The sequence below is a fragment of the Gallinula chloropus genome, assembly GCF_964237585.1.
Source record: "Gallinula chloropus genome assembly, chromosome: 2".
NCBI lineage: Eukaryota > Metazoa > Chordata > Aves > Gruiformes > Rallidae > Gallinula > Gallinula chloropus.
The window spans coordinates 157,593,889-157,619,442 of record NC_140086.1 but is presented as its reverse complement, the minus strand read 5'-3'; the positions used below and the strand labels follow the sequence as shown (position 1 = coordinate 157,619,442).

The 25,554-nt window shown below is 41.6% G+C and overlaps 1 protein-coding gene across 4 annotated transcripts in view; it reads left to right on the top strand.

Moving 5' to 3' along the window:
- The window catches only part of SCN5A (sodium voltage-gated channel alpha subunit 5), a gene marked incomplete at both ends in the record, with an annotated part of 175,248 nt that overhangs the window by 36,421 nt on the left and 113,273 nt on the right, over positions 1-25,554 (top strand). For 3 of the 4 annotated variants that reach the window (XM_084260115.1, XM_084260114.1, XM_084260113.1), the window contains 5 exons: positions 3,312-3,375; positions 16,106-16,247; positions 18,243-18,440; positions 22,270-22,452; positions 24,784-25,185. In XM_084260115.1, the coding sequence (XP_084116241.1) occupies positions 3,312-3,375; positions 16,106-16,247; positions 18,243-18,440; positions 22,270-22,452; positions 24,784-25,185 (989 nt within the window). The remainder of the gene's footprint in view (positions 1-3,311; positions 3,376-16,105; positions 16,248-18,242; positions 18,441-22,269; positions 22,453-24,783; positions 25,186-25,554) is intronic. The other variant, XM_084260116.1, reaches the window with a different exon arrangement.

Here is a 25,554-nt window from a genome sequence, read left to right as displayed (position 1 = left end):
GGCAGGCACACTCTGTAAGAAGTTAATTGCTTGTGAGCAATCACTTTACAGAATCCTTTAACTGATCTCAGCACCTCTAAAACACGAGCTGTGGGAACGCAATATGAACATGTGGATTCAACCTACACCTGCTTTATGGCAACAGAATGAAACCAACATAAGTAATGCTATGTCTGGAGCATAGGACATACAGGGTCTTTATATGTATTTATAAGGCTCAGGCACAAATATGTGTATGGTCTGGAGAAGATGGCATGAGCTTATTAGAAAACATATTTCCATTGGCTTTTTAACTGATGAGTACTGTCAGGAAATGTTTTGCATTATTGTAAACAGAGGAGTTTATTTGACAATGACAGAGTGAATAATGTGTGACCAACCAGAAAATTATATGAAGCCAGTGTTATTCTGACCATTTTTTGAAATTCTTTTAATATGATCAAGTAGTTATCTTATTCTGTAGAGTCATGTAGAAAAGTTCCTAAAAGGCATTGTTATACACCATAACTGTGACAACAACATTTTTGTAAAGATTTTAGAAAAAAAAATAAAATAGAGAATTTTCCTTTTGAAAAAAATGGCACGTTGCACAACTATTATGTACACACATGTACAAACACCATTGTTTTGGCTTGATAGGATTTTTAAAAAATTTTAAAATATATCTAATATAGAGGTTTTCAGTTTTGTTTTCCAGTTCAGTTTTCCTGTTTTGTTTCCTTATTTTATTTTCTGACATTCAGAAATCTTCAGTGAAGAAAATGACAAAACAAAACCTGTTTGGAATCTTCTGACACAGTGAAAAAGTCATTGTACTTTCAGGTGGTGGTAGTCAGTTTGAGCAGTCTGTGTTCCAGAGAGAAACTCCTACTGCAATGAAAAAGGAGTTTTATGTTTTTTGTCCATGTTAGAGTTAACTGGTGGAAAGCTGAGGCCATAAGATACCGAGGTGGCTTGCTCTTAAAAGCAAGACTGATGACTGCTTGCTTCATAAAGACCTCTGATTGCTCGGCATGCTTGGTCAAAATCCAAACCTACTTGCTTTGAATGACAAATTGATTGTTGTGCACATTTTTGATAATACAGCAATTTTTCTCCTTAGGTGTAATGCTCTAATCCCCCCTTCATTTATCAGTAGGGAATCAGCAATTCAGCTCTTCCTCAGGCTGAAGTTTGGCGTGGTAGCACAACACTGTTGTGCAGTTGCAGACTCAGTGCTGAAGACACCCCCTCCCAGCAGCATCAATGCACCAGTTCCTCTGCATTCATTTCAAAGCCCTCTTCAGCATCTACCAAATTGCTTGTTTTGGAAACGTAAATGTATAAGTCAACAGCAGATGACTGAATTTGTCTGTTCTTGAGATTTTAACTTTCTTGTTTGTACACTGAGTCTCCTTGTCCTCCTTAACTTCTGTGCTCTGACTCTGTTCTCGTCTGATCTGGCTGACCAGGAAGTGTTGGTTTGATCTTCAGCCACCACTGCACTCCAGAGCTTCAGTCATCCCTTGAAGAAAGTGTTCAACATACAGTGACAGATCTATGAGCCCCCTGGTCTTAGCCTTTGCAGCATGAAAAGTTGCAGTTCTCAAGGCGTGGTTGTGAAGTTCTGAGTACCTCACATGGTGACCATTTTGTAAACGGGTGCAGAACCTCTGCAGTGGCTTGTCTCTACTTCCTCTCATAGTTGTGACATACTTCCTCTGTGTGCCATCCTGATGGGTTTGTGTCACTATGTATCCCAAATAAGATACCATCTGCCCTGAGAAAAGCGAGTCTTTCACCAGCAGACGTGAAAGGAGAAAGGAGAGGGAAGACATGACATCTTCCTCCATCAGTGGTGAACGGTCACAGATCTTTAACCGTACTGAAGGGCTGGGTGTTGCTCTAAGTCAAGATGCTTCTGTAGAAAGCCCACGAGTAAGACAAAGTGGAAAAGCATACAGTCTGAGCAGGATATATGCTCTGATAACTTGTGAACATCATCACGTGCCCTCGTTAACCACAAGCTCATGGACAGTAATTCCCTCTTGGCATGCAGCAGGGCAGGGCTTTTCCACTGCTCACAGCTTACTGAGAAAGCCATGGCACATCTGTTCAGTGGCTTGTGCCATCGAGCATTCTTTGCATAGCTTGCCTGGGTAAGCTGTCACTCTTGATTTTTAAAACATTTCACAACAGAGGGTTAGCCTAGAATGGAGAACCTCTTCTGAGCATCATCTGCAGAGGCCCCTCTGCTCACAAACACCTGCTATGCAAGGCTGCCACCATCACGTCTTATGCCAGCAGGGAACCTTGTCCTCTCTGCTGCAGCAAAGCACTCTGGTGTATCTACCCTCTACCAGTCAGCCGCTGGCCTCTGCTTTGCATTTATGAAGTTTCTAGATCATTGCTTTCATTTGTTCCTCCATGCCACCATTCAGGTTTCAGATACACTCCTTAGAACACCTCTTTTCTTCTCTGGACAGCTGATTTTGGTTATGCTTTCAAGATGAACTTGGTCTCCTGTTCAGTTTCTCTGAATGTTAGACTTTGTTGGCTGTGGATAGGAGGAGTGTGTACACAAAGGTTCTCATTAGCCTGGGGAAGCTAATTTCCTTAAGCCTCATTGATAGTCAACCAGGGAATGATCCAGAGCACTTAAATTTAGCTTGCTCCTCTGAGTCTCCCTCGAGAAGCATCTGTCTCTCTCCATTGCCATTGCAGATGACTGTGTTGATAAATATTTGTCTTTATGAATGCTTCCTTGTTTGCTTGCTATTTAGCAGGATGCATTTTTTCTGTTTCTTGTGCTTTGTGTGTGTTTTCTACGCTGAGCAGAATCCACCAGACTGGGGGAGTGGGCTGCTTTGTTGTTGTTATTATTACATTTTGACTTATAGCTGGTTGCATTTTTAACCTCTGAGTCAGGAATTTCTATCACAAACTTCAATTAATAAGTATCTCATCAGCGTGGAGTCATGGGCAAGCTTGTGGTTCGGTTCCAGTGCTGTACTGAATTCAGCAACAATGTTCTCAGAACAGCCAAGGACTTGGCTGGATGATGTTTCCTACAAACACTGCCCACAGCCCTGCTGCTACCTTGTTAAACTGGTCAGTTTTGGAATACAAACAGCAAAGTGCTTCAGGAGCTTTGAAGAAAAAACGTTTGTTTTCACAGTTTATGATAGTTAAAATTAGCAAAACAAAGCAAACACATGCCATTCACCTCTCAATTACTGTCCCAGTTGAATATTCCGGTTGGTGGATATCTCTGAATGCTATCATTCCCAGAATGTACTTGTTAAAAAGCCATTTCTCTATTTCTGTTGCAGTGAACTATTTCATAAAAAACGGTACGGAAGATGTGTTACTGTGTGGCAATAGCACTGATGCTGGGTAAGTGCTTTAAAAATATCTTCACTTTGGGTTTGTTTTTGTTGCCTTTTCTTTTTTTTTTCTTTCTTTCTTTGTTTTCTTTTGGCTCTGCCTACTTCTCACCAGCATGCAGGAGATATTTCAACTTCCTTGTGTCAGTAGTAATAGGAGAGAGGGTAATGACAATATTGTGCATAGTAATACAATTTTCTGAACTGCGGGGAAGAGAAGTTTGTGCGTGTCACTTATTCAGGTCTAAAATCTTTAGGGGCCTTATTACAGTTCTTTTTCAAAGCGTTTAAATTTCTCAGTAAAAAAAAAAACAGTGAAAACTAAGTAACACTTTGACTGAGTGGAGAGTATTTTAAAGGAAATGAAAGGGGAATGGAAACAGAAAAGCTGGAGGGATTTAGACTGATGATGAATTCTTGGCTTTTGGCAAAGGAAGATTAACAAATCAACAAATGCTAGTCCCCAAAATAACATGCTTTGGAGGTGGGAAGGTACAGTTTTGAGTTGTGATCTATTTTTGTACATGATATGTTTATAGACTATGCGTGTTTCCTTTTCTTATAGTACAGGCAGTGAAGAGATCCAGAATAATTCTTGTGGTATGCTAACTTATCCAGCATGAAGGACTTCATTTCTATCCCTTCTATCTGTGTATGCTAATTGTTCCTCCAGCATCCAGTCCTCAGGGTCAAAGTGCATTGCCTAAGTGTTTGATTTGGCAAGTTATCATGATCCTGATTGAAGTAAAACTGTTCAAATGGGATGGAGAGGAGATGGGCAGAGGAGATTATTAGCCGTGCAAAGACTGAAGGCTGTTAAGAGTTGTGGGAAAAGAAAGAAAGGACCTTGGGATGGATGAGCTTGTGATCTAAATATGTGAGAGTATATGAAACAGGGAGGTGGATAACCCAGGTCAAGGGAGGGGAAAAGGTGAGATGATCTACACTTGAAGGGAGATGTTTTGAGTTGGTGGACCTAAATGTGGAAGACTGAAAAAAAAAAGGAGTTTGAGTTAGGAAGAATATGAAGAGGGCCTGTGTGCACAGGGAGCTAGCAGGAAGGTGAAGGGAAGATAAAAACTCAACTGGCTTGTGGACAGCAGGGCAAGACAAGCCATGGGGACCTGAAGAGAGACAATTTACTCTCTGCTGCCACTGTCTATATCTTTATTTGCATAAAACAAAGGGAGAGCTGAAGTGTCAGCCTTCCCTCTGCACGTCTTGTGTGTCTGATCTGTATTGCCAGTCTAATTTCAACTGTAAGCTCCTTGGGCACAGGGCCATGCTTTCCTCTGCTGGTTCCAAGGAAGGTACAATGTCAGCATTCATTAATTAAGTGCTTTGTTGATTGTAATACATCACATTTATCTGGGCTCAGGCTGGACTCCAAGACTACAGGGATGTTTCCTGGAGATCCCAGGATTTGGCAACCTACCTATGCTGATGGACTTGTGCCTTTGCTAGCTAATAGACAATAATATTGAGGAAGCAATGTTCTGCACAGCAACAATATTTTGTACATCATGAAATATTATACATTGTTCTCCCTGATGACCTGAACTGTAGTGCTAAGGCCATAAGCAATGTCAAAATGGTTGATTAGATTATAGATAGTTTGTGAGACATAGTTAAGGGACTACTGATTTGGAATTGCCCTAATGATGGAAAGTGAAATATCAATCCAATATCCGTGGTGTATCTACATATTAGTAGCTTGTATGGGTTCTAGCAAGGCATATTAGCAAAACCACATTTTCCTTCCTTAGAAAGTCAATAATTGCAACTTGCCAGCAAAAAGCCACGTCTGGAGAAAGCTTCCAGTGGAGGCACTATGCCCATGAGGGAGTCGCAGCCTGAAACAGTCAGGGGAGAACTTCCAGCTCTTCTGTGTAAAAGAAGGAAAGTGCCACCCCCATGTTTAGAGTCCTAGTACTTGTTTCAATAAATACATAAAAACTATCTGTGTTTCTGCCATTAGGGAAACACACTTTTCCTTTGTGCATCAGTTCTTTCTTCTTCAGCCTCTTGCTGTTTTAGTTTTTAATGCCACTGGGTAAGGTTTTGGTTTCAAATGCTGAAAAATTTGGAATAAATATTCCTACTTACAGTTTCTTTTAAACTCAGGACTTGGAAGTCTTGTCTCATCTGCTGCAGTTTGCACAGTCATCCTGTTGTTTAAAGACATGAAGATAGTTAAGAAGATGATCCTAAGGCCTCAGGAGACTTGCAAAGTCATGTATTCCCATCTGTTAGGATAAAGAGACCAACATTTGTAGGCCACCACATCTAACCAAGTGGGATTTGTTTTCTCTTATCCATCAATGGTCAAAGCCAAGAGCAAATGGGTTTAATAGTAGAACACAAAATATGAATGCGTAGGACCTTTTGGCACACCACAGGATCAAGGGAGGTGGGCTAAGAGCGAGTGGATGCATCAGATTGTGGTTTACCCATCTATTAGTAATGCAATTAATGACAAGTGAGGATGCTTAAATTAGGAACCCGTCACAGCATCAGGAAAGGCAGTTGGCAAGGCCATGCCTGGCTGTTCACAGCATTTTTGGAATGTTCTTCTGCTCCCAGTTTGGAGCTGGAATTTATCAGCCCCGGAGGTACACTGAGGGCCAAAAGGAGATGTGGGCAAGGGTGGTGTCATTTGTACACTCCTGGAGGGATTTGTTGGTAGATTGAGGGATATCTGTGTAGTGGCTGGGATATTAAATCTTGAGGTAATTGACAAAGCCATCTTAGTGCATTTTTAAAAGCATGTTAATGACACTCTGAGGTTTGTCTGGTTGCTGTTATTATAGAAGAGTAAAAAATAAAATCCAAGTAAATCTACTGTAGCGATTATTAGGTGATGAGACTCAGATGGTCTGATGTAAGAGTGTGTAGTGATGGAGACTGCAACCTGAGCTGGAGTAGCAGGCCAAAATCAGCAGGGAAATGATCATCAGTGGATGCTATATCACAGACAACCTAATTATCTTCAAGGTGGGGGCTTTATTATATTACTAGGAGGGACTGTTTTCTGAACAAGCACCCAAGCTGCCAATAAACCAGGAGGTAATGGATCTAGCTAATATCGATTCTAGTTCACAAGGGATTTGAATAGATGTATGTCACTCAGCAGCAGCAAACATGTCTCTGGTCCTTCAACTGGCAGCTGGAAGAAAAAAAAATTATTTATGTTTGTAGGTATTCTCAGGGAAGCTCAAGGAGCTCCTTTAAAAATCACGTTGCAGAGACAGGGTAGGAATACTGGGGAGATAGCATATTTCTTGTTTACAGGAGGACTAACCTCTCTGTGGGGTTTCCAGCACGATGCCTCAGAAAATTTCTTCACGATGCCTGAAATTTGATTTTGCTTCTTTTAAACAAATAGAACTTTTGTGTTGTTTTTCATTTTGTTTATCCAACTGCTTCTCACACACACACACATGCACGTACTGCAAGAATTTGCTTGCTGTTTGCAAGGCACAGAGTCCAATGGAAACAAGAAATATAATGTTGGGAGTGGAAGGAAAATCAAATGATTGTGATCAAAGATGTTCTTTGGCTCAAAGTAAATGCTAGTGATGCGTGCTCAGTGTTTCACAACAAGCACATTCAGAGCACTGCATTAATGGAAAAATCCTCTGCTCTGAGATGCGTGTCACAGATTGGTCAGACACTGGAAGCAGCGGTAACAGCAAGGCTCTTTTAACAAAAACAACAACAAAAAACACCCAAAAATAGTGTATTTGCAGAATTATTCATGTTTCTGTATGTGTTTCATGGCTAGATTTGGTGGTTGTTTTGGCTGTGGCCACACTGGGATTTGTCCAGGCTGGTTCTCCTTGCAATGTCAGCTTCTTCTATTTGATTTGGTTAAAATAAATGGAGAAAGCTCAGATAGATAGCCTGATATTCAAAGGGAATACCAATTCTATAAATTTGCTTTTCAATTTCATTTCCAGTGTAGTAGCTTATACAATTTGAACACCTTCTTTAAGCCCTGAGGAAGGTCCAGTAAATATCCGGTACAATGATCAGATTGCACTGGCTCTTAGCTAGGAGCAGAAGCTGAAAGCTGCTTTAGCCTTCAGGAAATCCAGTCTTAGCATCAAGTGAACTATGTTTTTCAAGAGCTGCAGAAGAGCAGGTGATAACAAGTAGCACCATGCACTGCCCACAATCAGGTGTCTTGGGGCTTTTGAACACATTTACCCTACTGTGGGCAAGTGGCCCTTGAAGGCAAAATTACTGCATATCCATGGATGAGTATTTATGGTGACAGTGCCAAAGGGAAGGCCAGAAGTTGGACACTGTTTTAGGGAGTGCTCAGGGACCTACAGCAAGGACAAACCCCTGCACTCTGTGCTTAGCCCCAGGCCATGGGACATGGCCAACACAAGGCGAGAAGTGAGGGAGCCTTCAAGGACAGTGCTGTCAGGAGGAGATGCAGCCCTGATCCCACCTTCAGATCCATCAGGGCATCCTTGCTAGAGCACGTCAGCAGTGCCTCTACCAGGAATTGCCCTGCTGTGATCATCAGACCAAATCTCCCAGCAAGTGGGCTCTGGGAACTGTTTCTTTCCAGGCCACACCAACCTGCTTCATGCCGCCCATGCAATCACAGCTCAGTCCTTCTCTATGACTATTAGGTGTTCATTTTGATGAGATGACCCATACTGTAGAGTCCCGTGCTTCCCCACAGAGTAAAAACTTACAGGGGCTGCAGCAGCATGAAATTATCTGTCCATGAAAAGGAAGATGCATTTCAGCTCTAAAGCATTTCCACTTTTATCCTGTTGTAATTTCACAGGGACATTTTTCTGCTGTGCTTAGACTGCTGGTTTTTCTTCCCCTTCTGCCTGAAGGTTTGGAAGAGCAATAGAAACAGCAAGGAAATTTGTCCATTAGGAGCAAAAGAAACAGACAAGATGCTATCAATGTACAAAGTAAACAAGTAGGAAAAAAGAGAAACTTCTCTTTTTTATTTTTCACTTTTTCACTTGCAACTACAACAGGAAACTGGCTTTTCAGAGAAGTGCCCATGTTTTAAGTCAGTTGTGTCCCCTTCGGTTCTCAAGGTCAGACTGCTTAATTTTTTCATGATATGTCCTGTACGTTCAGCTTGTGGGCAGGAATAGTCTACAAGATCATACTGACGATGAAAGCACATTTGCATCATGTCTGTACTGATATTACCAAAAAAGACTAGTGAACAGGAAGGAAAAGCAGCCAGAAAAGCTACTTCAGGATGCAACAAGAAAGCATCTTTGGCAACTGCATCCTAGTAACTGTTGCTATAGAAACTTTAGCTACCTTTATCCTCACTATGACCTTGATTTTTCTTAACAGAGTACATTAAAATAATGTACAGCGTGGGGCAAGATTCTATATGGTTTGGTAAAGTCTGCTGTCACTGAGCTTATTGCATATAAGGGATGATGGAAGCACCGTGTGGTGTAGCGCTCCTCAAAGTTTTTGAGTGAGTCCTAACTCTTTCTAAAATATCATCAGAAAAAAAATTGTTTCCTTTTGTGTTGTGGCAATTTACTAGGGTAATTAATGCTGATGCGTAAAATTGTGTTAGATGCTTGTGTTCATAGTCACTATAAGTACCAAAAGTAACATTTTCATGGTAGCTGCTCCATGCCACCATACTGTCAGCTTGCTCACTGTGGCACGTACAGAGATGCAGCACTTTGATCTTTCTGAGCTGCAATAATATTCCTTTGCATTTATCCATCCTCCACAGGGTGATTTAAATTCCCTTGCAAAGTCTTGTCACACCCCTGAAAGGCAGAAAAGAAACATGCACTGTACTGGCGAGCAGCACTTCTATCTGATGCTTCTACCAACGCTACTTTGCACAGCCCAGTGCTGCAGCTCTCACCCAGCCCTTGGCAGGCAGAAAGCCTGGAACAATGTGTATGTCTGCCAGAAGAACATGTCAAACAGCATGCCCTCCCACAGCTCTTCACCCCCTGGCCCGCTGAGCAAACATGCCCAGTAACACAACCTCAGCTGCGCTGGAAACTGGGGAACTGAAGTAGAGAAACATGCAACCAACTGGTTCTTTTATTCTGCTCTTGGCAATTAGGACCACTGCAGCTCTGAACTGCTTGAACTAAAAATTATTATTATTATTGTTGTTGTTGTTGTTTGTTGTTGTTACTGTCGTTACTGTTACTTGTCATCTTAATATCAGAAGGCCCCTTTGGCTTGGAGGGTTTGCATTTCAGAGGTGCAGTCCACAGATGGGTGGGGTGAAGATGGTGCTCAGTTGACTTATTTGCACATATATTACTCCTAGGGAGTGACAGGAATGGATCAGATCAGGAGAAACAGCCAGTTGCAGGTGATCTCTGTACTGGCCAACTTTGTTGGGCAGGTTGTGGTCTAGCAGGGTGTGTTCAACTTGCTGCATGAATAGGTCCATCACAGGGAATGGGCTCCTGGGGAGCTTTGGCATGTGCATAGTGGGACTGCTGTGCTCACAATGCTCACCAAAATCAGTCCAATGAGATACAGCTGGCTAGCTAGTAGGAAAGGCTGGAAAGGCTGGTGGAGTGAGGAAGGGGATACGATTCCCAAATGTCACTTCTTCAAATGTCACCAAAGTGAGGATACTTGGGAAGAATGAGGTGTGTTTAATATATCAGACCTAGTAACCCAGTTACACCCCAATATTAAATAAACAATATTAACATACTTATTACCAACCTGCAGACTCTACAGCATACCTTAAATGAATTTAACTAGATTCTGATGTAAATAGCATAAAATTTCCCCTTGACTCTGTGTTGGTTACAGTGACATGAAATTGAGGATGCTTTGCTCGTGGTGAGAAAGCCTCTCACTTGATTCTATGATTCCATGATTCTATGAATGTGAGAAAAATCACAGAGCAAGTATATCACCTGAAATATGCTGCAGGGGCCATGGGCATAACTTTATGTATTACACAGGCTTAGGGGTGACAATACCAGTCCCCACTCCCAGGGATCAGTTGTGTATTTGGAAGATCATGTCTCTAGTTAAACAGCAGCCGTAGGGATTAAATCCAAATCCACTCAATTCTTAAGGATGGGTAATATTACCTCTTAGTTAAAGCTGTAATAAGCTCGTCAGCCACATGAGAGAAGCAGATTGACTATGGGCTACAGTCTTCATTAAGCAGTAATCTATCATTATGATGATAAATTATTGCCTGGTGTTTTGTTTGATGTGTTAGACAGATGATCTGGTGTCTGGCTACTGGAATGAGTTAGAAGAAATGAGAGTTTGCTTACCTTGCTTCAGCATGGGGTATAAAAAAGCCACCTTGCCACAGAGGGAGTTCTTCCTCTCACTCTCTGAATGCGTGCATAGAGGGGTCTCATGTCCCAGCCTGAAACCCATGGGTTTCCATCTGCCTGAACAAGTAGTCTGAAACATTTTCTATGGATGAAAGTCAGTGACATGAATAGGTCAGTGGGTGCTCTGAGCCTGTGGGCTCAGCACCTCCTTCCCTGTGCTCCTCCAGTTTCAGCTCCTGGTCACTGTTGCTCGTTATTCTGAGCTCTTCTTAATTTTGTTTCTTTTTTTCTGTGGTGTTTGGTTGGATTTACTTGTAGTTCCTTTCCGACCATTGGCACCCCTTGCTTGAAAGGATGCCCTTCAAATTCTCTCTGACACCTTGGATGCCTGGAGTGAGAGCTGCTGGGGGCTCCTAGTCAGACCCATCCAATGTGAAGCGTGCTTCTGCAAGTCAGATGTTGGCTCTTAGATGGTAATTAATGGGGAATTGTAAGTCAGAGCCTCTAACCATGATTAGTCTTTAATAAAACAAGAAAGAGCAGGGGAAGGAGAGTGACCTGTGACTTTCAGGCAAACCAAGCACCCACTGGGAGCAACATCGAGCTTTGGCTGGGGTGCTGCTCCCTTTCAACTCCTTCAGATATGTTTCAGACAGCCTTTCAGACAAGTTTCATCTTCTCTGTCAGCAGCACGTTTTAGTCCAAGGTTATTTATCTGTTCCTCCCCAATCGTTGCACAATATGCACTCCTTGTTTGGCCGCTAGTCTTCCCCCTCAAAGTGAAAAGAGTGAGAAAACATGGGAAGTTCAGAGAAAAGCCCTCAGGCCTGTAACCTGAAGGAGATCTAAACCTCTCCTTTGTGGCCTGGGGATTTCAGCATGAAGAAGCAGGTTGAGGAAGACTGTACCATGCACATAAAAAAGCCTTGGAGGCCATGGGCACCGTTTTTCCTTCCAGCTCTTACTGCCAGTTTTGAAACCCCTCTGTGCTCACCAGGGTGAGTTCCATTCCTCTGGAATTATCAATGTGTCAAAGATGTCAGCTATAAACCTTTCAGCTTGGTTTCTGTGGTTTTGGGTTTCATCTGTGACCTAAGCAGGAACACTACACGGCTGTTACTTTAATATGGGTTTGCTTGTTAATTTTTGGTGCATCTGTGGTATCCACTTCATCACCCATTATTGCTTCTTTTATAAGCAACTCTGTGTTGCAAGCCATAGTGCGCCTGTGCAACCTAAACCCAATGAATGTGCAGCCTTTACCTTACAGATGTGGTAGTTGACATCAGCAGCTGTTCAAGCTAACTCCTGGTAACACATGGACACCGCTCCCTGTATTTTCAGGGTCTGAATATTACAAGCCAGCACATGGTTGTTTTACAAATCTTCTTTTATCGCACAACACTATTGGCCACTAGAGTCTGGATCAGCAGGTTACTTGGCTTGCCTAAATTAAACTCTTGAGCCAGAGCATTTTGTAATGATGCCCCTCAGCTACAACTCTCCGGCATTCCTAATCTGTGTGATTTAAAAGAAAGCTGTTTCTTATGTTCTTTAATTTCCTGTACCAATGCCAGCTTACAATGGTGATTACAGCCTGATGGATAGGTAGGTAGACTGATGCTTTTAACTTTTCCAAATCAATGACACTAATTTTATTGTGATCAGTTGAACAGCATCCTGTGAGGCTCCTGTGGAGGATATTATATTTATGTAGCTTGTTGTTGCCCATCCCTGTGCATCAGAGAAGAGTGCAATCCTGTGAAATGCTTCCCTGAGGTAACAGAAACTGAAGAGTTTGCTAAAATTCTGAAGGGGAAGGCTTAGTATTATACACTGAAGACTTTACAGACAAATCTTGAGACTCCTTAAAAACATCCTCGGAGGAAATGGTGACAGTTGCAGAATAATATTCTCATGTGAGAATCTTACACCTAAATTTCTGTAGGGTGTTTTTATGGGAAGCAGCATTTTGTTTTCCTCGCAGAACTTTTAGCATGTTCCCACACCCCATGGGTTATCGCTTCTGGGGGTTACGAAAGAGGGTGAGCAAGAATAAGGAGCGAGCTGAAAAGTAGGGTATTTTGTCTCAAGTGTCTAGTCTCTGTAAGAATGATGTGAGCTAACTTTAGTAGCATTTTTGAGCTGGAGTTCATGCCTTTTGTACTGAAGACACTTTGTTTAAATGCTGTTACACCTGAACGTAGTATTAAAGAACTGTGTGCAGTCAGAACTTTTCACACCAGCAATCTGTTCAAGTGGAAACCATTTGAGAGGTACATAAAGACATTGATGAAACATGAAACCTGAAAAAATACTGAAACATGAATAAATACTAACTGTATTACAACAGGAAATGTTAGTCTGAGGTACCTTTGCTCCCTTGCACAGAGTTGCATCTCTATGTCCTAGGGTTTCCAGGAGGTTGTGGTAAAGTGCTTTGAGCAGTTTCTTTGATGTTCTTCTGCATCCAAACAAACTTTCCCCATGAAGCAACGTTGTCAGTGAACCTGAGAGAGCGTTTGTAACATCTAATATCAAGGTGCTAAGAAGTTCCAATGAAAATACATCAAATGCTGTAGTCTTAGTATCTCCTTTCATACTCGCTTGCTCAAAAGAGTGAAGAGATTAAGATGAAAGTCTCTCTCAAATCTAAATTAATGGCTAAATTTCCATTTTGTCTAAGATTTTAGGCAAACCTAATTTCCAACCAACTGCCTAACTAGGCTTAAGTTCACTCTTAAGCACACCCAAGCTTCTCAGAGATCTTTTCAGATGTTTTATTTATTAGTAACAATGTTAAAATATGAGCAAAGTGACCACCTCAATGAAGTCACTTGGGATTGGTCTTTTGTGGAAGGTCAAGGAATGTTTGTCCACCTCTGGACATGATCACTTAGTTTCCAGCCCAGCACAATGTGTCCATGCAGCCATTTTTTCATGGCAAAAGGAACGAGCCTCATAAAATTTTTCATGTCCTGTCTGGACACAATGTCTTAATGCAAGTGAGTGGAAAGAGTTTCCTTCTCAGGAACCCAGAGGATCCATTTCTTGGAGCTCTTCAACAGTGTCAGCAGCACATCATGGGCGCTGAAGGCTGTCTGCAGCAGCAGATCAGAGGGAGAGCATGACAGCAGATGCTGCCTTTGGGAGAGAGGAGATTTAGTGAAAAGACTGCCTCAAAAAAGGACATGGATGTACAAGACAGATTCAGTGTGCATCTGTATTTTTTAGGGGAAAAAAAAGCTGAGATTTCTGCATTTTATTCTCTCTATATATATACACAGTAATGTTACTGTAATTTTTATTCAAATGTGGCTCTTACCAGCAAAACAATAGATAGTCAAAATAGGAAAGATCTAGGAGGAGGCATTTCTAGGGTGGCAGAAAAAAATAGAAGTGTCTCTTTTTCTTTCTTTGTGATATATTGTTAATATCTAAATTCTCCACTGACATAAACTAACTTTGCTCTAAGGTGACAGAATCACTGATTATATTCTCACTTGTGTTTTACATTTAATTCATTAAACATCAACTGTTCTTTTTCATTTTTTATTGCTTTTTCTGAAGACTGCTGCAAACAAGGATACACACACATTTTGCAATGCTGCAGCACTCCTTTTTTCTGTGTTCAAAGCAGACTTACTTAAAAATTTGTGCTTGACTAATGATATTAAATTAAGCTTCTTAAAGTGTTGTTGAATATCTAATGTTCGTGGCTGACACCATAGATTTGTATAACTTCAAAACTGGTATCAACGTATTCTCATCTCAAGATGTGATACAGGGTTTCTTAGAGATCAGATTTGTATCAGTATGAAATTGATATTTAAAACACAAATCCTTGATTTGCATACTGAGACAAACTGTTTTCTCAGGTGTCAATTTCTTTTTTTGGGTGGCACTTTAAAAAGTACATTTCATTATTTATATTACTGCTTTACCTTTCAATTTGTGGCAATGCTCTGTTAAAAAAAAAAAAAACAAAACATGAAAGTTGCATTTGAAATACTCTGTGGGTGGAAAAAAAGTTAAAAGCTGCACACATTGGACACAGTCTACGTGTCTGGTGAAGTGGGTAAAATGTCTGGATATTACAATAATCATCCTGTCCAAAGGCAGTTCAGAAAACCTTGATTCCTCCATCTGACAGGCAGAACATTGAGCTCACCATCTGCCAGGACAAGAGGGTATTGCTCAGTTATCAATTTACTGCCTGGAAGTTGGTCTTTCTGAATGTCTGTGATCTCTGACAAAGTGCTTTCACAGTCCCTCTTGTTCCAGCCATCCCTAGTTGCGTCAGCTAGAATTTGCACCAATCTCCCAGGTTCATATGTATCTGAAGCATAAGAAGAGTAGAGACCCAGCATTACTGTGAGTTCTGCTGAGATCTGCTTCTCCAGGCAGTCAGATGGTTCTCACCTAACAAATTCCCAAGTACAGCAGGATTCCAGGACACTAGAAACACCCCTTGACCTCATATTCTCTTCCAATGATACAGGCAGCACTAAGTCTTTGCACATTGCTTTGCATCTTCATTTTCTGATGGGGCACACCTTATGTTTGGGAAGTGGCTTGTGTTATGCACGAGATGTGGGCTCTTTTGATTAATCATACTGTACTGTTCCAGAGAGAGGGAGGTTTGCTCACCTGGGATATCTTCTACCTGGGCGTCAGTTGATGATGCAATCTAGTACTTACATAGTACCACTGCTGGCTGTAAAGCAGACAGCATTCTTTTTTCTCTTTTGGCATATGGAGCTAGAAAGCTATTGTAAGGAGTCTCAAAGTTTAATGAGAGGCAGTGAAATTCATGCGGTCTGTGTGCCATCTAATACGGAATCTGCACAGCACACAAGGAAAACCTTTTCCTCACAGAGACAGAAAACATGTCATGACCCCAGACTACAGCAGTGAGTGGAGCAAAGGGCTGGGTGTCTTAGATTAAAGATTTAGTCCTTGCAGGGGGTGAGTGGAAGGTCAGGCATAGTAAGCTGCTAGGAAGGTGCTCAGATGGCACACACTGGTGTCATCCAGACTATGGAACCAGAAAAGCAGGTTCACCATCACAGTATGACCAATAGCTGTAACAGGAGACACCAACTTTATCGTGCTTAATTAGGTAAAGTGCCAAGAGAAATCATATTTAAGCACTAAAGTCCTGCTTAAAGACCTGAGCAGTTCTATGCCAAATATCTGAAATGCTAGGTGCTCATTTGCCATTGCAGCTTGAGGTATGATAACCAATTTCCAGTTTATCCCTTCAAAGGAAAAAACAAGATTGCAAATATCTTTGGCATTGTGAAGTTGTGGTTTAACCCAGTGAAGGAATTTACCATTGAGGATATGTGCTCTTAACAAAGAGCATTCAATATGTTCCCCTGGAAATCAGTCTCTCCGTGCTGAAGCCATCTGTGGTATATTTCATGTATTGTCTTTCGTGTTTTGCAGCACATGCCCTGAAGGATATATATGTCTGAAGGCTGGGGAGAATCCTGACCATGGTTACACAAGCTTTGATACATTTGGGTGGGCCTTCCTCTCTTTGTTCCGTCTTATGACTCAAGATTGTTGGGAACGTCTTTATCAACAGGTATGAGATTATTTTCACTGCTAAAAAATATAAAATAAATACATCATCTTGTTACAGCTACATATCCAGTAATTAAAGACAAGAAAGAATTGCTGGTTATTAGGTAAACTGTGAAGTGTGTGTTCTGGAAAAGCCCATCAATTGTTATAATTTGTTGTCTTTAAGAGTCATGATACCAGAAGACTAAGCTGGGTGTTTGGGGGAAAGTGGGGAAATCGGTGCTAGAAGATTCACCTGAATCTAAATTAAGTTCAGGACTTCAGAAAGATCACCACGATGACTGGTGTAATATGTGTTAATATGAGTCCAGATCAAAAAAGGACTAAAGCAGCACCTTTGTACTTGGCATATTTGGTTTTGCAAGAACTAATCATAGAATCATAGAATCATAGAATCATAGAATGGCATGGGTTGGAAGGGACCCCAAGGATCATAGAGCTACAACCCCCCTGCCACAGGCAGGGACAACAACCTCAGGCCTGGATCTACAAAAGGTCGCCCAGGGCCCCATCCAACCTGGCCTTGAACACTTCCAGGGACGGGGCATCCACCCCCTCTCTGGGCAGTCTGTTCCAGCACCTCACCACTCTTTCTGTAAAAACCTCCCCCCTAATATCTAATCTACACCTTCCTTCCTTTAGGTTTAATCCATCCCCCTTGTCCTGCCATTGTCTATCCTTTTAGAAAGTTGAATCCCCTCCTGCTTATAAGCTCCCTTCAGTTACTGGAAGGCTGCAATGAGGTCCCCCCGCAGCCTTCTCTTCTCCAGGCTGAACAAGCCCAGCTCCCTCAGCCTCTCTTCATAGGGCAGGTGCTCCAGCCCTCTAATCATCTTCGATGCCTCCTCTGAACTAATAATGAACACAGGTTCAGCAAATGGCCAGACTACCTGGTACATCTCAGTTCTCCTTGCTGTAAGCTTTTCATTGTGGAAACTGGACAGCCAGAAGCAAAACCAAAGTCAAAGACACCTTACAGCCATGTGTGCAGGGTGGTATGCTAGTAAATGCTCATTTTAGCATGCATTTCCTGACGTGCATGAAAGTCTGAAGAGCTACATATGAGTTTGGTACTGAATGACTTACTCTGTCCATGAAGCCACTGAAGATTTACTTCTGCATCTCAAAACTGCCGAAAGTGGAACATGCTTGTAAGGAAGTCAAGGGAGTTAGTGCTGACAGATACTACTCTGGAGGTACTGAAGTAGACATCTTTGAAGGTATTGTGGATGTCAGCTTCAGGTGCAGCCAGTTTCATTGCAGCAACATGTGATACAATGAACTTGAAGATTATTTAAACAGTTATATTCACTTGGCACAGTGCTATATTTACAACTCTGGAAGACTGAAACTGTCATGGCAAATACGGGTGAATATCACTCTGGTTTGTTATTTGAGCTTATAATAACACACAGTGGTTTCTATCACTAGAATCAAACCACTGAGCATGGGATATATCTGTAATATAAGTCCTATCTGTTACCTTAAACAACAGCTGTGCCTATACATTTGGTGGTTCTTATCTGGAGGCAAGTGTCTAAATAACTTTTAGGTGTGATGAACCCTCAAAGCATCTTTTTCTCCCCACTGACTGTAAAAGACCTAGACTGTAGTTATCTGTAGGGATACAACATGAATCCTGCTTGGAAAGTCTCTATGCACTGAACAAAAATAGATTGAGCTATGTGGGGGAAGCTTTCACTGCAACTGATTGTAAGATTATCTTCTCTAAAAGAAACTCAGGGAAGATATTTGGTAAATGAGGAAAGCATTCTTCTTTTAGAAATTAATTTTACTTTTGACTAAGACGTAAAAATTCATTGGTGAGAAGATTTTTTCCTTGCATGTGATGTTCATTTGTTATCAAAGGGATTCTGTCTGAGCTATTAACAAAGGCTGAATTCAATTATATTGTAAATCTAAGTTTAAAAAAAAATCTTTTAATTTTTTTTTTCTTTTTAAACAAGTGTTAGTGATTTTACTTTTGTGGTTGCAGACTCTCAGATCTGCTGGGAAGATCTACATGCTTTTTTTTATGCTGGTCATCTTTCTGGGCTCATTTTATCTGGTCAACCTGATTCTGGCTGTTGTGGCCATGGCATATGAAGAGCAGAACCAAGCCACTATTGCTGAAACAGAGGAGAAGGAAAGAAAGTTTCGGGAAGCCATGGAGATGTTAAAGAAGGAGCAGGAGGTCAGTGATGTGAGATGATTAGCCTTGGGTAACTTGAACAGATGGTACCTTAAGATTCACGTTCTCTTTATTTTATATTTATTTGATAACCAAAGCAAGAGTTGGCTTGAAAACAGCTTAATGTTTGTTGTGCTGGACAGGGTTTTTCTTTCAAGAAGAAAAATGATGGCTCTTCCTGATAGGATTTGGCTACATATCCAAAGTTGTACTGGTTTAACTGTGCCACATGTGCCAGCAGAGGAATTTATATTTGTTGAAATATTCGACATTTCAATGATGGCTTCACTACACCTGTGTTTTAACACAAACCAACTATGTTGGTAGCTCAGCCATAGCTCCATCTGATCCTGCTTCCACCACCACTCAAGCTCACATTCATTTCCTCGCTGTCTCATTTAAACTGCCATGAAAATCCAACTGTCTGATCATGACGATGCAGAATAACCTATTTGAAGCACATACAGCGTCATTCTTGAACAAGTAAACAGGAAGATCTTGAGGCTGAGCTTTTCAAATTATGCAAAGGACATGGATTTTAATCTTATGTCATAAGATTAAACAAATCAAGGGGGCCAAATGTTGGATGTAGCCATAGCTCCTTAATACTAGGTTTTTTGCATGTGGTTTGTGTGGGGTAGAAAGCCTTTATTAAACAGCTGAAGAGAACATTTTAGGTGGTGTGAACAAGAAGACAATAAAGAAATTAGTCTGAAATAACACATAACTCTCTAGTTCAGAGAAATAAATCTGTGATAAACAATATAAACTAATATACATAATTTTCTTTTGGGTACATATGGCTTCAGGGCCTAATCCAAAACCCATTTAAATCCTTGGAAAGAAAATAGAAAATGCAATTCACCCTTGACAAAGTGCTAGTAGAGGCTTATACATTGTTTAAGTCCTTTTAAAGATCCGGTTGGTGGTTTAAGTAATAGGTAAATGCAATTTGGTCCATGCACAGGCACTTTGAACAGAGTAACTTTCTGCCATAACCTAAGGGAGCAAACTGAGCTCCTACCCATGCCTATTTTATACAGATTTTCATGTGTTTTGACTCCAGCTGAGCTCTTCCTAATTACAGTCAACTTTGGTAGCCCCAGCTATAATTAAAGATATTTAAGAATATTCTTCTGAAGGCTTTGATTTCAGTTAAGCATGTATGTACACAAAAAAAGGAACAGTAAGCCCTGGAAGTCAGAATGTGTAAAAACGAAGGTTGCTCGAGAAAACCAAAATTGCTCCCATTTGTCTGTATGCTTTATAACATAGTCTTTTCTTCAGCCAACCATGTCTCATTTTTCCTGTGCCCTGTTCAGTACAAAGGGTGGACAGTGCATGACTCAAGAGCAGCTCTTCACTTTCTCATAATTTGTTCTGTAGCCTTAGGCCAGCTTAAGCAGGCTTCCTGATCCAGGCATTCGAAGTCTGCATCAAAGACAAAATGACTAGCATCCTCAGAGGTCTTTCAGGGCCTCTTGTCACTGCTCAGACTGTTCATGCTGCAAAAATCCTCATTCATATTTGCAATAGTCCTGGAAAATTATCTTAATCTTAGGGAAACATAGGAGTAGAGTGATTGGGGTCTATCGTGTTTGCTAGTGAAGCCTAGAATTTATGCAGATCAACCCCTGACATCTCAAATGAGACATCTGGAAGAAAAGGCTCAGGAAAGTGAATTGCATGGCTGTACCACGTAGCTTTCAGATGTCCTTCTCAGGTGTCTCACCCCATTCAGAGTGTCTCAGTTTTAATTTTTGTCTCCAAGGCTTTATCAAGACTTGCTCACTGTATCACTAAATTCTTGGCCCAAGTTATATGTCCTGCATAGTCCCAGTTTCAGGGCTCATGTGAGCTAAGCTCTCCTCCCACCCTTCAGCCACCACCATCCTTGCCAGGCACGTTTGGTCCCACGTCTTTCCTGCACCTAGGAGTTAATGCTGTGGGTTACAGCTTGCAATGCCCAAGGAGCAAGACATGGTCCAGCCACAGGAACCCAACCAGAAAGGGTAGATAGGTAGGACATGGGGACATCCTCCGTGTCCTGAGAAACAATTCAGTCCAAATCCCTTTTCAATAACTGAAAAAAGTACACAAGGCAGAAGCATTTCAACCCAACCAATAGGTGAGAAAACGGTAAGTAACTGAAAATTAGCTTATTTTGCAGTAGGAGTACAGCATCCTTAGTACCACAACCTACAATATTTTCTAGATCAATAAAATATGATGGCAATCAGAAAGGAGAACCGAAATTCTTTAGACCAGCTTTTGCACCTTGCAGTATAAAGAGAGCACAAATATAATTGATAGGCTTGCTCGGGGACCATCAGTCAATTTACACAATTGGTCTAACACATTCCTAAACCTGAACTTAACACCAAAAGACTTGCTGAATCTTTATGAAGAGAAAGTACTTCAGCATAGCAATTAAATCAATTGACTCGAAAAGAAACCCAACGGCCGAGACCGGTGTCTGAGCCCTCCTCCTCTCTGCTCGAAGCAGCTTGCTCATGAAAGATATTTCCCACAGGAATTAAGTTTTGTTGTGCTCTCAGCTTGATAGAGCTACTGCTACTCCTTGAAATACATGATTGATTCTTTACACGACTGTTAAGTGCCTCTACTTTCCTTGGACTGATGCCTGTGGGAGGAGGGGAGTATTTTGTTGTGGAAAGCTGATTGCCTGTTTGATTCTAGTGGCTTACAGACAATAGCACTGAGGATTCATCCATTCCTCCTGCTCTTGGGAATCAGGAGAGGTGCTGGAGAGGTGCTTTTTTTTTTAATTCACTTGCTTTATATATTTCATCTGGGGAGTCTGCAAATGGGGTTATCTCCAGGCCACCGATGTGGCTACCACCAAGACTCCAGCACTTCCAAACCTGATCTCATGCTTTGTGCTCAGAGCTCCCTCTCTCCTCCCACCCGCACCAAGGATGGGGACCCAGTGCTTTGGTGTGGGCTGTGGCTTCCTCCTGGAACCGACTGATTCTTCCTCCTGGCTGCTCATTTGCTTCCAAGGCTGTGGCTCTGTGTGCGCCGGCTTTCGCGCTCGGCTTCTGCTGGGTTTCTAGCAGTTGGTCTGTTATCAGTCAGCTCCTGCAGCGATCCCACCAGATAGCCAGCACAACGCTGAAGCGAAGCAAAGTCCACCTTATCTCTGGTTAAGCCCACAGTTTTCTCTTTGCATCTCTGATCGTTGCTGCCTCCTCTGCTGCTCCAAGATACGTGTTTACAAAAAAAATGTGCCAGCTGAATTGCCTGCTGTTCCTAGCATGCCTCTGTGAGAGGGGAGGAAAAATCCCAGCAGACAGTTTGGCTGCCCTCCTGTCCAGTCCTCCCAGTTTCAGGGGGGAGTTAGTTTGTGGTTCACCACACTGAGATTTTTTTTTTTGGACTGGCACCAAGAGTGTTACTCCAGACCTGTGTGCAGTGTACACCCACCAGTGCTTGCACACAGGCTGTTCTTGTGAAACGTCGAAGGATCTGTGTGTGAGCTCTACATAAATCACATTATTTTTATACAACCATACTTAGTGCTCCATCATAGGCCCTGGGTGGCAGATCTGCTTGTGTGCATTTGTACTAGGAACGTTCCTTGCTTGTTGTTTGTTTTCCTATAGCTAAAGGTAAAGGTTATAAACAAGGCTGGTTCCAACCATGTGAAATAGTTACATCCTTAATGACCATCTGAAATTTTTATTTTATCTCCTATAGACCCTCACAACTTAAAGTGAAAAATAATTGCTGAGCAGAGCAATTATTAGTTCTCACTGAGATTCTCAACTGAGATAATAAATGCTACACCTTCTACTATCTTCTGTTTTAGGCACTAGCAGCTAAAGGAATTGATTCAATGTCGCTTAGTTCATTGGAAATGTCACCTTTAGCATCCAAAAATGCCAAGGAAAGAAGAAATAGGCGAAAGAAAAAGAAATCTTTGGGGGCAGAAGAGTACGGGGAAGACCAAAGGAATCCCAAGTGCGACTATGATGATGGTCAGAGGAGAATGGTAAGCCATGACCTGAAACTTCATTCATTTCACAGCCACTGCACTTGCTGGATAAGCCAGGCTCTGACCAGGCAATTAAAGCTGAAACTTTCAGCTGTAAAGAATAATCAGATATTTAATATCATAGCTGACCAGAAGACAGGCTGTGTTACAAAAGTGAAAGGAAACATATTACCAATTTATTTTCAAAACAAATTAAAAATGCCCATTAAACATTCTTACAAATCTATTTTGTTTCAATTTTTTTTCACTTTTATTTTTTGCTTCAAGATTACCCAGTCTGGTTTATTTTCTTACTTTAATTTCATTCATCTATCCTATCCCTACTAGAAATAAAAAATTCTTAGAAGCAGCCTGGAAAGCTTAAAAAGAAATGAGAGGAGGAGAGAAGCAGGAAACTTGTCTCTGAGGACTTTTAAAGTGATTGCAAAGGCATTATTAACATTTTTATATTCCTTTGCTACTTGCCTGTAAGTCAAAACTTTGTGGCACTTGTTTCTACTTTCTATTAAATGAAAAAAATAGTGAGACTGTTAAACAGGGTTTTACCTAAGTGTTACTGACATGCATGAATGTCTGCACATGCTGTATGTATCAAATAATCATAAATAGCTTCAGATAATTTGTCTTTGCTTCATTAAGGGCAAAGTTTGAATCAGTTTATTTTGGGGGGTTATTTTCTGAATAGCTATGTAATGGGCTAAGTCTTTTAATATTTTGTTGTCAGTGAATTCAGGGATATTTGGCAGCCATAAAAAGCTCATAGAAAACATGTAAATGATGTAAGTAAATATGACCAAATAATGACTCCTCAGCTCACAAAATTTACAGAGCTGGATTTCTCTAAAAGACATGCATTTTTTTAATCTAATAGCTGTCTCACTGGTTGAGTGGGTTGTGCTACAAGTTCACCTTGTTAAAGCTAGCATCGCTCTTTAGCTTCCTTCTCGATGGCTTTCAAGACACCACGTACTAGAATGACCGTGGATTGGAGCTGTGCATTGCCAGTTTGTTTCTTGTTTTCACTTTTCGCCCCTGGATGTCATATGCATGAGAAACATGGGAGACACATTTCAAAGCTTATAGTAAATCATCTCTGCAAGGCTGTGTCTGGCATGGTTGGAGGGAGTAAGGCTGAGTCATCATTCAGATGCAATCTGAGCAGCTGGAAGTGTGTTGCCATCAGAAATCAGTCTCAATGACTGTGCCATGGAAACCCAGGCACGGATTTTTGACCAGCTAAAATTTGGTAGCAATCCAAATGGGTTGTTTTTAGTCAGAAGGGGCCTGGTTTTTGTACTCTTCCTTGTACCAGTGTCACAAAATAGCATCATTACGTAACTCAGTGGCGTGAGCTGCAGCGCAAAATGAAATCAGGCTTCATTTGCTTTGTCTGGTTTGTGGATGCTGTTGAGATCTGACCTCTCTTCATATGTACTTGGCTCGTGAGAAAGTTCTGAAGAAGCTGAAAATTCTGCACAGGCCATAAAATCAAAAGTATGTTCTGCTTAAATGCTCTTATTTTAATAATTTCCTCTTCAGATACAAGGGAAGGGGATAGACTTGAATTCCTTATGCATTTTCTGAACATCCTTTTTACTCAGCCAGGGTTTAGGTGTGTTTAGTGCTCGGCTACGTCTTGCTGATGCTCTGTCAGAGTGGATCATCAAGGCTGATATTTGGGTGTGAGGGAGACTGCTGTGTACTGAGGTTACCTACCCCTTAAAGCAGCTATGTGAACTGGGATAATAATTCTACAAACTAATAAACCATATCCCTCTTCTTGCTCTTGGTTTGTTTTTTTTTTCCTTTATCACCTTCTTCCGTCGTATTCTGCTTCTTCTTCTTCCCTCTTCTTCTCATTTTCCCTGCAGTTCATTTCCTGCCCTATTTCTTTATCTCTTCTTCTCCCACCGCACCGTTCCTTCCCTAGATGTTATGAAGATGTGTGACAGTGCTGTAAACTGGAGCTGGATCCCCTTCCCTGCTCCTGTCTTCCACTCCTTGTGCTGCCCTCCCAGGTCCATTGGCACTTAACAGATGGGGAGGAAGTAGAAACAAAGGGAGTACCATGCTATGAGGTGAATTCCACCTCGACCCTTCCTATTTCAGTACATCTTTAACTGTCAAATATTAGACAAGTACCTAATGGTTAGGAGTGACTATTCAACCTCTTACCTTTGAGAAGGTTGAACACGTGTAATTAAGACTTTCTCTGAAGCACTTGGTTTAAAATGGAACTTACTGCTCTCCCCAGACCTTCCTTGCTCCTGAAAACGTGTTGCAAAATGTTGTTTCTCTTTCCCCTTTCTCCTTTCTGGGGGTTTCCAGACTCTCCTTGGCATTAGTTATGGTCCCAGTGCAAACTTGGTGAAGCGCAGAACCAGCCACGGAAGCATATTCAGTTTCCGACTCCGTGGCAGAGACACTGGCTCCGAAACAGATTTTGCCGATGATGAGATCAGCACTGCTGGGGAAAATGAAAGCCACCGGGGCTCTCTCTTAATTCCAAGATCTGGGAGGCGTCTGAGCGTGCAAAGTCAAGTGAGCCATAGTTCTCACCCTACTACTCCTAACTACACCCAGACGGGCAAAAGGAACAGCTCAGTGGATTGCAATGGTGTGGTTTCCCTGATAGGAGGAGGCACCGGGGCACTCAACCCAGACCCTACTTCTCCTGCAGGGTTACTGCTCCCCCCAGTTATAATGGAAAAACCTGGGACAGGCGACCTGGTGAGTAACTTTATAACTTTTGTATGTGATTCACGCTCTTGTTTCCTTCTAAATGTCGTTGGAGTTTGCTGTAATTGATTTATGCAATATGCGGTCTGCAGTGAGGAACCCAGACCCACCATCCTAGGCAAGGTGGGACGACAAGGGGCTAACCCACACAGCAATGTGTGTCTAGTGCCACATGAGAGGCTCATGACTTCTGGTGAGACTTACTCTTCAGAGCTGGCTGGAGGCAAAGAACTGTGTCTTGGGTTTGATATGAATTTTCTTTTCTTGTAGGGACATTTTTTAAGTTGGTTTCTTTTGACATTTGAATAACTGACATTGTCCAGTGGCTAGAAAATGATGTTTTTAAAATGATTCAGTGTG